Source organism: Melospiza georgiana, chromosome 14, assembly GCF_028018845.1.
Source record: "Melospiza georgiana isolate bMelGeo1 chromosome 14, bMelGeo1.pri, whole genome shotgun sequence".
NCBI lineage: Eukaryota > Metazoa > Chordata > Aves > Passeriformes > Passerellidae > Melospiza > Melospiza georgiana.
Window position 1 is genome coordinate 12,369,169 of NC_080443.1, and position 13,425 is coordinate 12,382,593.

The 13,425-nt window shown below is 37.6% G+C and overlaps 1 protein-coding gene across 2 annotated transcripts in view; it reads left to right on the forward strand.

Moving 5' to 3' along the window:
• The window catches only part of NFATC3 (nuclear factor of activated T cells 3), a 64,360-nt gene that overhangs the window by 12,427 nt on the left and 38,508 nt on the right, over nucleotides 1-13,425 (forward strand). For both annotated transcript variants that reach the window (XM_058034149.1, XM_058034150.1), the window contains exons 2-3: nucleotides 2,934-4,053; nucleotides 11,998-12,160. In XM_058034149.1, the coding sequence (XP_057890132.1) occupies nucleotides 2,934-4,053; nucleotides 11,998-12,160 (1,283 nt within the window). The remainder of the gene's footprint in view (nucleotides 1-2,933; nucleotides 4,054-11,997; nucleotides 12,161-13,425) is intronic.

The window sequence follows — 13,425 nt, forward strand, 5'->3', positions numbered from 1 at the left end:
CAGATTTCCAGAACTCCATTTTTTTCCCTTGGGCTTCTCCATAACTTTTTTCCTTACACTTGCCTATTGTGAGGCTTTCCTTTGTTTGTTTGCCCTCTGCTTCTTGAAGCCCCGTGTTGGATTTGTTTTGTGCTGTTCTCACTGCTTTCTCTTTTAAGGGTTATCAACAAAGTTTTTTCCATTCTTTCTTTTCCCCCTCCCTCCCAGTTGTATGTTTGTTTGTATGTTTACTGGTTCCTTAAGATAGGTTAGAGGGCTCTTTCAGCTCTGCAATCTTTATTAGGACAAAAATAATATCTGGTAAATAATCTAGTAGAATTAATGACATGATTTGTGAAGGTCTTAGTGTTGTCCTTTTTGTGAGCAGCTAACAGGTTATTTAAACACATGAACTGTAAGGGGGAGGATTTGTGTGCACAGACTGAAATAAATCTACATGTTTATCAATTGAGTCTGAAAATTACGTGGGTGATTTAGACTTCAAACTGTGTTGTGTTCACAGTGTTAAGTGTGCTTTTGGGATGGAATATTCATTAGGTTTCTTGCTTCCTGTTTTGTGTGTGCAGCTGGGGAGGGGTAACAGCCAGCACAGCCAAACTCAGGACAGGGACCACAGAAACCTGAGTCCCAAACGTTCTGTCTCCTGTCTGCTCCATCTCTGCCCCTGTTCTTCCCAGCTGGTGCTGGTAATTCTGTGCTAGTCTGATCTCTCCACCTCAGCATTGTGAAAGTTAAATTCTCAATGTACATCTGCCTTTTGTAAATCCCTGCGACACTGAAAGTAGAGAAATTGTCTGAAATATTTTAAGATTTCTTGATTAGTGGTGCAAAGGAATAAGGCTCTTTGCAGTGGTGAGAGGTTTAGTGCAAACAATGTGCTGCTACTGTTCCTAAAACAATTAATGACAGTAAATGGTTACACACAGGGCTTGAAGGCTTCCAACTGCTGTTTTTCTTTATTATTATTATTAATTTTAATTTTAAAAGTTCTGTGGCTGTAACTGTTTTATTTCTAAGTTTTGATAAGGTAGATTATAGCCTTCATAGGATTGCCTTTTTCTTCCCTAGATCTATGCTTTTATTAATGCTGAGTTAGGAAACAGATATCTGTGATCTTGCACATTAATACACCAATAAATGTGGAAAACCTAGAACCAATACTGTCTGCATTTCATGTTTTGTGATGGAAAACAGCAAAAAGACCCTCAAGTAAAGTTTTAAAAAATGTTACCCTAGTGAAAGAACAGGGAAATGCAGTTTTGCTAGTGAGCTTGTGTTAATTGTGTGTGATATGTGCAGTAGTCCTTCCTGAGAATTCTGATTCTTTCAGTGTGTGCATATTTAGAAATCAACCTATGCTGATTTTCAGTGCTCTTAACACATATAGTAATAGTTAATTATATATAATATGGATAATTGTCATACATAACCATAATATGTATAAAATCATGCAGTGTTTATAATATTGCTAAGTACTTCTTAAATGCAATGTATGCCTCCTTCAATAGATTTCTTATAAAGTTGCTCCCTGCTCATGAACCTTCAGCCTTTTCTTTTTTGTTTATTTTTTGTGAAGTCTGAGGAGTGTAGTCCATTCCTTGGTAACAATGTGCTTTCTCTTCATTTGAAAATGCTTCCCTGTCTCTGAGGAGCTGATGTTTTGTTTCTGTTTTAGTTATTTTTAAGCTGATTGCTATTAATGAAATAGACTGACTTCATTAACAAACTAAGATTTTTTGTCATGTAAAGGGCTAAAATACATAGCTTCCAGTCTGGATATTTTAACTGATTGTGAGAGAGAATACATTTATTTTAAAACAAATATTATTAGTCTGCTGGTACTCAGGATAAAAATAATTTTTAAAAAAGAACTGATACCTAGATATGCAATTTATGTCATCTAGCCTGGATTTGTGGAAAATTAAAGAGTGACGACCCTATTTACAAGTGAAAAGAAAAAAGAGTGGAATCACAATACCTGCAAAATAAGAAAAAAAAATTGTGTTTTCTACTTTTGTTTCAGAGAAATGTCTCCTATTGGCAGTTAATTTAATATTGAGAAATGGGGCAAGAAAATTTGCTTCAGTTCTGTGACACAAAGTTGCTGATTTTGTTACCGGGACTTGTACTCCTTCTCAATTGCTTGTTTTTCTTTGGAATATTTCCTGTGTTTTGGATAAGTTAGTGAGGTCTGAGAATATTTTGTTTTGACTTATTTTGCTGAACAACTTGTGCTCAAACTTGATACAACTGCTCTGAAAAATGCTATTTAGCATAGGCACTTGAGAGTTTTCTAACCTACAAAAAATATATCTTAGGAATACAGTATATTAGTATCTCTAGTAATATTCCTTGTTAGACCTCCTTTGGTTGAATGTTTTTAGTAGCTCATAATCTTCATTCAAGCTTGAGTCACTGTGAGATGCTTTCTGTTGTTAAAGTAGATCAATATTAAGGATGTGATGTTCTGGTGCTTGTAAGTATTGACAGGACTTGCAGAAAGTACCTTCATCCTATTTGTGTCAAAAAGACAGACTTTTAATGATTTTTGATTAAAAATGTGTAATTATAAGTGGAATACAGTTATGAAAGATGAAGTTTGAATTGAGTGTTCAAGCTTAGATCCTTTCAGGATTTTAACCCATTTTTTTGCTTGCATTATAATTTCTTTATGAAGATGTGTATAATCTGTGAAATCTGATTGAAAACAGGATATGTGATAGAAAATCATACTGTAGTCATATTTAGTTGTAAAATAGACTGGGGAAAACTTAAAATTAAGAATTGGCTTTATTTTGTGTAACTAGTGTAATGGGAAATGCCTAGGATGTTGATAACAGTCTGGGAAGCAAAGGATTTTGTTTATGGCATTTATCCAAGTATTGCATTCTGACTCTTACTACTTTTTTTATCTTTTTTAATTTCGTTTTCAGATCTTGAGTCAGATGACTGTGCATCCATATACATCTTTAATGTAGAGCAGCCATCATCCTCTGTCAACCAGCCAGTTTGTATTCCTCGCCATGGACTGCAGTCTCACTCCTCTCCTACAAGATTTCAGAGTCACAAGAACTATGAAGGCACTTGTGAGGTACCGGAATCCAAGTACAGTCCACTAGGTGGACCCAAACCCTTCGAGTGCCCCAGCATTCAAATCACATCGATTTCACCCAACTGTCACCAGGGGATTGAGGCCAGTGAAGATGAATTACACACAAATGGCACAGAAAATGAGTACATGGAAAGGCCTTCCCGGGACCATCTCTATCTTCCTCTTGAGCCATCGTACAGGGAATCATCCCTTAGTCCCAGCCCTGCCAGCAGCATTTCATCCAGGAGTTGGTTTTCAGATGCTTCCTCTTGTGAATCCATTTCCCACGTGTATGATGATGTAGACTCAGAGCTGAATGAAGCAGCTGCTCGATTTACCCTTGGCTCTCCTTTGGCATCACCTGGTGGTTCTCCCAGAGGTCCCAGCGATGAATCGTGGCAGCAGCCTTATGGCTTTGGGCATGCCCTGTCCCCCAGACAGTCTCCCTGTCACTCTCCTAGAACTAGTATTACAGATGAAAATTGGCTGAGCCCCAGACCAACATCAAGGCCCTCATCCAGACCTACATCCCCCTGCGGGAAACGCCGCCACTCCAGTGCTGAGATTTGCTATGCTGGTTCTCTCTCTCCTCACCATTCTCCAACTCCATCCCCCGGCCATTCTCCCAGAGGAAGCATAACAGAAGACACGTGGCTGAACACTTCCATTCATAATGTACAAGGCCTTAACTCTGGGCTTTCACCATTTCAGTGTTGTACAGAGACTGATATTCCTCTAAAAACCAGAAAGACCTCAGAGGATCAGACTGCCACTTTATCTGGAAAAATAGATATCTGTCCTGAAGAGCAAGGTAACTTGTCATCATCCCTTGAAACTGCAGTGGATGATTGCTCTGGATCCCAGCACACCTTGAAAAAAGACTTGCCCGGAGACCAATTCCTTTCTGTTCCTTCGCACTTTACTTGGAACAAGCCGAAGCCTGGTCACACCCCTATATTCCGGTGAGTGATTACAGAGTGGCTCCTTCCTGGCCTTCCCCTCCTGTGCATCTGAAGTAGACATACAAATGCCCTTGTATTTCAGTGATGCATTAAGACTTCTTAAAGAAAACTTGTTGAAGGCAGATGGATGCTATAATTAGGAAAAAACAAGTTGAGATACCAAATACCCTTCATCTTTAAAAACACAGTAGATCATTGTAAATAGGATTAGTTTTATTTAAGTAAAGTTTGGGTATATGCACAGGGCCCAGCTGAATTAAATGTCTGTGGATTTTGTACATGCTTTGCAGTCCCATCTAATCTGAGCACTTGACATGTTAATATAGCTAGGGAAACATGACTTACATGATTTTCTAAAACTGGGAGGTCACAAAAGGAGTTTATTTGACTGGGAGGTCACTGGGAGGAGTTTATTTGCTTTTGTGTTGATTTACTTCTTTAGGCTCATAAATTCTAGAAATAGAATAAAGAAAAAAATTTGTATGCCATGCTGAAAGTCATCCAGAAAGAATGGATGTCTGGGCTGTAGTTCCAAGGTATTTCCACCATCCATGATAGAATTATGTAGGTCTTTTCCTTTTGCAGTCCTGTCATGTGCTAGCAGGATGATTTGTGGAGACTCAGAAGAGGGAACTGGTTTAATTGAGTGAAAAAGTCCCCCCCTTTCCACTTTTTAGATGGATTAGTTCTGTGATCTTTCAAGTTATAGAGCTTGTATAAATTCTTAAGAAGTTGTCATCCAGCTTGGCTTGTTAATTGCTAAATCCATTTAAACAATACTTATTCAGCCATTTGGTTATTTTTTGCCTAATTTTATAACCATAGGTTTTAATTTCTCTGCACAGAATTGTACTGATTTTAGTAAATAGAAGTATTTTTTTTTTCTTCTGCTTTAATGTTCTTCCACATAACCGATTATGGATTTTGTTTACTGTAAAATTTAACAGTAAAGACGCAAAGCTGCTGGCTGGATCTGTTCTACCAGGTCTGAAATGACTGTGTTAACAGATAACTGTCTTCAAGTCTGGGGATTTTTAAAATTCCATTGCCATCTGTTAGTAATAGGTGTTCAATCTCTTTGTAGAGTCTTTTCATTCAAACTAAAACAATGATGTTTTAGTTTTAACTTATTTGTGTATTTTGGAATTGCATTATATTTGTGTAGGATACTAAGCAGTCCTAACTTGCCATTTTTGTTAGCTTGCATGCTAACATTGTTCCTAAAAGGTGAGCACTACTGTAGGGTTAGATGTCATGAACAAACAGGCACGGGCTGTGGATCTGTGGGATGAACAAAATGGTTTGAAACATGGACAGCTCATACCTGTTTCCTCTTGTACTGCAGAGAACTGAGTACAACTGAATAAAAAGAAATTTTAGTGTTTTTATTAAAAAATAAAAATATTTTTTCAAATGTCAGGCTTTATTTAGAAGAAGGAACTGAATAATTTTTGTAAATATAAAATAGGCGAACAGAAGACAATGAAGACTACACCTATACACAAGGAAGCTACATGAACCTATTAAGCTGGGTGCATTTGCTGCCAAAAATGTTGACTGATTATTGAATTGGTGGAAATGGCTGCACTGGCAGCTGTATCCTCAATGAAATGTTGAATTACTTAGCAGTTGTAACCTATTCCTCAGGGGCTATGGCAGTGTGCATCTTCAGCAGGTAAAACCTTCCATTCTGTCATGTTGTATTTTGTAATTTTGATTCTTATAAACATAAGTTGACCCTTACATTTTATAAATAAAAATCAAATGCAAGACCCTCTGTTTCTAAATAGTTGATGATGGTGACCAAAAGTGAGTATATTAGTTGTCATAAAGAATTATGTAATTGTTATTTATGTGTTTATTGCATAATGTATGTACAATTGTATTAATTGTAGTATAAATTACAAGATATAGTAAAAATAGTGTACTTGTTAATGTCTTGATTGTGTTGTCAAGCACAAAGTAGTGCATGAAGTAAACAGCAGTATTGATTCCAAGCAGATAAAATAAGTACACACCCAGCTGTAATAACTGACCCCTGGGAGAAGGGGAGTGATTTGCCTTCCATGTTCTGTGGTGTGAAATGTGTAGGTAGCACCTTCTGCTCTGAGTGCTCTCTAAAGTTTTGTAAATCTGTTATCTACTTTATCTGTCAGGCATGTTTTCCTCATTCTTCGTTTTCACTAAGTGTGCAATGCTTAAGAAAATCTAAAAATGTATAAGATGCTTTTGAGCATTAGTCATATTTCACATGCCATCCAAACTGGTTTGTTTGATGACAGCTTGTTATTTGGTCACAGAAACTCATAATCTGCCAGTCAGTGGCATGTGAGAAATGTCTGTGTATTACATGGCCCAAGTCCATTTCTGCTCCTTGTCAAAGAGAAGTGTGGGCAAGGGCTTGGGCAGGGCCACTGCAGCAATTCCTTCCTCCAAGTGAGAGAACTGGGCAGCAGCTTCTGAACAGGGAATAGTGCAGGTGGCTGCTGATGGTGTCACTCACCTGCTGTGATGGCAGACTCAGTTGGTCATTCTGCAGAATATTCAGCAACTAACTTGGTAATTTTATTTATTACATGGTTATTCTGGTTGCTGTGTAAGTTACCTCTTTCTTTCACCCCCAGCCTCCCCACAGGGTGATGGGAAAGACATGTTTCTCATGTTTTCCTTCCCCTCCAATTAAAAAAACCCTTTAGTGGGATCTTAATAGTAGATGCAACCTTCCCACTAGCATTTTACTCCAGCATTCCACAAATGTGCTGATTTTATCACTTTCTTTCATACTTGCTGTTTGAGTTTGAGTTGTAAGAGTTCCAGAAAGTGAAAAAAAGGTCTGTTTTACAGTGCTTTTTTTACTCGAACAAGGGGAATAAAAAGAGTCTAGAGATCACCTAGAAGTCTCTACTGAGCAGGTGATATAATGCAATACCTTTGGTGAGGACTTCACTCTACAAGTACAATTCATAAGAGATCAGGAGCATTGCTGGTGCTGACCTTGGCTGTGGTATTGTGGAGTTAAGGACCATCACAGGCACAGGTAACAAGGGGCTGTTAGAAAAGTGCTCTCTGATGCAATTGGAAATCATGGCAGTTCTGGTATTTTTGCTTTTTAAAAGCCTTGATTATCTTTTGCTTTAAACTTTCTGTTTTAACATGAATGACTAGTGGAACAGTAGATTTTAGGTTTGGTCAAGTGGATCTTGAGAATCTAATTTGTGTCTCAAGCAAACAGGCATTTGCAGGGTAGTAAACTTAATGAGTCATTCATTTTTTTTTCTTTGTTTAGCCCCACGGTGTTTGATGGCAACAATTGGTGCTTTTGTGTCTGGAAGATAACCAGGCAATATTCATTAATGGTCAAAAATCTTGAAATAAGACCTAGTTTCCTTTACTTGCCTCATGGAATTCACAGAGATTTACACATTGATTTAAAAACTACTACATAAATTGGTGTTTGTCTCCAGACTGTTTTGTCATTAATTTCATCTATGACACTGAGAAGTGATGGGACATCAAATAGTTTTTTTGTCCTAGTGGTAATGAACAAACAGGCTTTAACAGACATATTTACAGCTCAAAAATCATTTTAATGGTGGACATGTAATAGTAGCTTGAGAGTATTTTACTGCTGAAAACTAGGATGGCTGACAATGTAATTAACTCATTCAGGAAAAAAAATAGTTTACATAAAGTGGTAGATAGTGGAATACTTGAGGAAACTGTTTCTTTTGTTTGAATCTTTCTCTTGGAAATCCAAAGAATAGAGAGGAACAGAATTCTGTCCTATTTTTACCGTAAGTGTTTTGGGCCTTCAGTCTTAATTTTAAGAACTGCACTCAGGTTGAAAGATTTCTATAGACAAAGTTAGTCTGCCAAGTATTTATCACCTATTTCTGATAAATAGAAATAACACCAGCTATTCTACTAGCAAAACTTTAAAATGAAAATGTTTGCAAATGACTGACTTTGAAGATAAGAACCCACTTAAGTGAGACAAGCAAAGGAACTTTGACCCTCTCAGGTTTTTAATAAGCAACGCTATCACTGCAATGTTTGCACACCATTACTGAATCCAGGGAAATTCAGGTAGTGATTAGTGCAGGGCCTTAGTGCTGTACCTGTTATTCCTCTCTCTGCTTTGCTCTGGGATGATGGAACAGAGATTTCCCCATGGCAGTTCACTGTACCAGTACTCTGACAGCAATGTGAACTGTTCTGCCAGGAGCAGAATGGTATTTTGAATGTAAACAGATGAATAAAGTCTATTGATAGGCCACTGTGGCAGCTGGAATGGCCCCAAATTTCTTAACTTCAGAATTTCTCCATCAGGGAGAATATGGCTTTGTTCTAGGCAGTGAAGAGCAGCCACAGCAGTATCTTGGCTCTGCAAGAGACCTTGAAAACCATAGTATTGGATCATAGTTATGATTTGAAATTCTCAGGGGGTTGCTGTCTTGCAACACTGACTTGTCACAGAATACACTGTGGGTTCATCTCTGCAAAAACTTGGGATGAGGAAAAAATGTGGAATAGCCATTGTATGGTCAGTGAGCTTTTTCTCTTTTGAAATGTTGAGAGGAGTTTTAAGTGGAAAATTATTTTTGCTGCAACTAAAAGTTAATAAAAGTATCTCTCTAGTAGATTTGGGAATCTCAACCAGTGAACTTTCACAACTATCTGGAGGTACTAAGGGGTATCTTTGAAAGGTTGCTACTAGAATTAGTAGCTACAAGGAGGTAGGAATATTTTCATACAGAGTGGCTAAAATGAGTTTTTGTGTCAGTTGCACCTGTGTTCAAAAACAGTGCTACAAGTGGAAGGTAATTGTTTTTAGCTGAATTATGTTAATGAGTCCCATAGGCTTTGTTCTTCCTTGTGTCCCACACACACTGCTCTGGGGCCACAGTCAAAGCAAATCCTGTTTCTGCCCCAGGCTTCTTCCTATGGCAGAGAGGCAGAGTCCCCCATGAGCACACCCTGCCTTTTACAGCTCTCAATGCTCAAATCCTTATGGACATGTTTGGCTGTTCTTATACTGAACATCAGTTGTTTCCTCATCAGTCAGTTCTGTTTTGGAGGTAATGGTTGCAGAAAAGAAGGTATCTGTTAGATTAATATTGATAAAATCAATGACATGATACCTTCAAATGCTGTTGTTTCTGCTGAAAATGCTGCCAAGGGGTTCTTTCTTTAGCTCTGAGTTCCCTTTAATAGCTGCTGTTCTCCAAAGTCTTTAGTCTTGATGTGATATATATGAGTATGAGCTTTCTGAGACTTGCATTAATCAGCTCGTAAAACTCCCTTGGTATTTCCAGAAGAACATTTGTAGGTTTACAGATTGGTGCTGTTTCAAACAATATGCAAAGATTTGATTTCATGAAAGCTTTAGAATGACTGTCACTCATGACTTCCCTGTCCTGATGTGATTTGGTCATTTACTAATAGGTTATTGCATTGCTAATAAGGTTTTTAATTTAAAAAAAGAGAGAGAAAGCCTTTCACAGAAGTTTTTAAGTCCCAAGCTGTTCTAACAGTAATTTGACACCAAACTGGGTAGAATTTACTAATGAAACATGGAAATATCTTCAAGCAAGTTCCTTCCCCATCAAGACTGAAAAGTGAAGGACTTTAAAACATGAGTTGTTATTTTTCCTAATCTTTTGTTCTAAAATAACTTGAAAAACCCCTCATGGCCAGCAGCTGATCTGGGTTCTGAATAGAAAGTTAGGTGTCTTTATCAATAACACAGAGCTGTCATGCTGTGTAAGCTGGGGAGAGACAGAAAAGTACTTGTTCATTTCTGAAGCAGCTAAGCTGCTTATTCTTCAACATGTTCCAGATACTTTAAGAGCAATACACCACTATAAATTGAATTGAAGTTCTGCACTATCAGAGACTGAGCACAAGTTCAGTGAACCTCAGTGCACAGTTGACAGCTGATAACTGTGGTGAATTAAATCTAGCAGTTCTACTGCTGATCCTCACCTATCAGTGTAGACTGAATAATATTTTCTTGAGAACAGATCCTTACACGCAGTAAAGCTGGCAGCCTCAGACCTGTTTTCCCATTTTCAGCATCTGGTACAAAATAGCATTGCTTCATATGAAAAAGTATTCAAAACATGTGCAAGTTTGTTACTTCTTGTACCCCAAAAGCTGACATAATTTTTCTCATTTGATATTGAATTGTACATAGAATTAAAAAAAAAAAAAGAACATAAAACAAAAAATCCCAAGAGTTTGTAGATTGTATTCTGTTGGGTTTTTAAATTGATCTAATGTGCAGTCTTGTGGGTTTCTATGACTTTAGGAAGGTGACAGTGCTGGCTAGGAAGTTCCCACTCTGTTTCCTACCCCTTAGTTCTGCTTGAAGGTGTGTAGGCAAATTTAACTAATTTGTTAAATTAATAGGATTAAAGAATTTACATTTCAAAATGAACCCAGGTTAGATCACTGATTTGGTTCAATGTGTACCTCTATAGTATTTGTCTAAAAAATGTGTAAGGATGATGTGGAAGCAAAAATACATAAAACTGATACCCTACAAGGCAGGAAGGTGCATGACAGAGTACCCTAAAAGCTGTAAAGAATCCATTGCTGGATAGAGATGGCAAGGAAGATATTCAGAGAGAAACAACAGTTTGGGTATCCAACATCAAAAGGGAAGCAGCTGTAACTGTCAGACCAGCTGCTTCTAGAGAACATCTGTTTGATGCAGTGCAGCCTCAAAAGCTGTGTCATTTACTGGGGAATTTCTTGCAATTTTTTTTAGCATTTTAGGCATCTGCACGTGCACAGTCCTCTTCCTTGCTCACTTATGCTGGTTTTTTTATTTTTATTTTCTTTTTGTTTTCAAAGAATGACAAAATTTTGAGAGTTGGTTATTTTCTTGTCTCCATGTTTGTCCTAGTATGCCAAATATTTTTTCAGAAGATAATGTGAGTCTGATACAACTTGTGCCACATTATTGTTAATTAATTGCAGGAGGAGTAAATCTCTCTGAAACACTGTATGGAGAGTGGTCACTTTTTTTCTTGATTGGATTTACCATTCAACTTCCAGTAATAGCTCCCAATAATTGTTATAGACTGTGATGCATTAACAGAGTTCTCTCATGTACCATATCTGTCCAGTGTATACCAGCTATTTTAACAGAGAAATTTGGGTACATAAGAGATAAAAAGATTTTCACTTTTAAATGCTCCTAATTGAATTTACTCTGCCAGGTAATTGCTGGCTTGAATCTGACTGTTCATCATCTTATTAGAATGTTAAGTCTATAAATCTGTGCAGGTAAAAGGGTAGGTAAATATTAGTTTGAGGTTCTTCCATGTGATTTCTATTACTGTATTTTGTTCTTCCCTGGAGTGACTTTGCTACTGTATGTAAGGGTGTGTCTGTGGACAAGCTGAACACAACTTTGGGTGTCTCTGTTGCCTGCTGCAGTAAGCCTTTATGGCTAGATAGAACAAGTAGCTTTTTAAAACTTAGGGTGACCACATAGTGTTCATTTTAATGATAGCTAACAAAATGCAGTGCTTGCCAAAGGAAAGCAAATACAGCAAGCTGTAAGACAGTGCAGAGTTAAAACTTCATGACTGTCAGATTCAGTTTACACTGTTCCCTCTAAACCACATTTGAATTTGCTTGCTGATATACTTAAGGTTAAAAAGTGAATTTAAAGGCATAGAGTAGCACTGGGAGTGTGGAACTGGGAGGTCGTAGAGTACCTTTCTTTTGCTCAAGAAATTCCATTCTAGTTCAAGATTTTAATGTACCAGCAAAACTGTGTTTTTTCACATAACAATTTTAAGCTGATAGTTATTCTCGTTGGATTATCATTTGTTAGGGAAGTGACATCATTGTCTGTGTTTTACAGTGAAGGCTTTGTGCTGTGCCAGGTGGCACCGTTTGTGTAACCACATGTCCTTATCTTGATTGCAGCACATCTTCATTGCCACCTCTTGACTGGCCTTTACCAAGCCATTATGGGCAGTGTGAACTGAAAATAGAAGTCCAGCCTAAAACTCATCACAGAGCTCACTATGAAACAGAAGGAAGCAGAGGAGCAGTAAAAGCATCTACTGGAGGACACCCTGTAGTAAAGGTAGGAAGTCTGGCTTTCTTGAATAGAAGGTAATTTTTAAACTACAGTTACTGGTATTTACAATGCTGTGAATTGTTACCTTTTGTGAAGCTTATAGCCTTTCCTGGGCAAGATTTTGTCCCTTAAATATGATGGTAACTATTTTGAAAACACTGACCAATAAAACCAGTTCTTGTTGAGCTCAGAATAAGATGTAAGGTCCTGGTAAATTAGACTTGGCTTTGGCATCATACTCTCTTTGAAGAGAAAGATATGTGGGTTTGGTCTGGTTAGAATAACTGTGTGCATAACATGTGATGTGCTGCTCTCTCACTTGGAGTGTTCAGGTGTGTACACAAACATCTTGCTCTGTGCTGGGGAGATTTCTGGGTTGCTTAGGGACAGTCTCTGATGTCTCCTTTAATATCCATGGTGTCAGCTAGCTCACACAGCTTGAACTGAAACCCACCCTCATTCACTGAACATGGGCAAATGGTGCTGAGAAACTGTGGGGCTCCTTAAGATGCCTTGTTTATGTTTGCCACATCCTTAGGTGAAAGCAGTGTCCCTTCACTTACCTCAGTATTGCTTAATGGTCTTTATATTAATTCCAAGCCAGGTTAAGACAAAATTTAATGGCTTGTTTATAAGTCCAATCAGACAGCAGTTACAAAATCCTTATTAAAAAAGGAGGGGAGAAAAATCTGATTACATGAAGGTTGCAGCAGGTTTTGTCTTTTCCTCCAAATCCAGGAGGAAATATTTCATGTTCTTTTCCAATAAAGTCAGTGTTTCAGTCTTAAATATTTTGCTACAGTCTAGACATTAAAAATGTATTTTATATATTTATCCTCTTCCAGCAGTCAAAAGTGACTCATTACTATTGGAGACCAGATGCAAAGTGCTGATAGGATTGCCATAATCCATCCTCATTCTTTCTCCTACTCTTACTGTAGTATAAACATGTTATCACTTTTCCTCCTTATAGTTTATTCCTCCTCTTTGGCAAGTGAATTGTGTCAGTAAATTGTGAAATTTACATCATTACATTTCATCTATATCAATGAAGATATACTAGCAGAGTTTAAGTGTCTTGGATGATCTGCTGTTATTAATTTGTCTAAGCAGCCTCTGCTTCCAGGCTCTTCATCTGATGAATTTCTTCAGCCTGACTCCTAATCATATTCTTTGGGCTGCTCATCACTGTTTCTTCTCTGTTAGCTTACCTTGAAATTTTTCATTTTGCACCTTTTTTCCTCTTCAAGTCTTTGCATCATTCCTTTCTC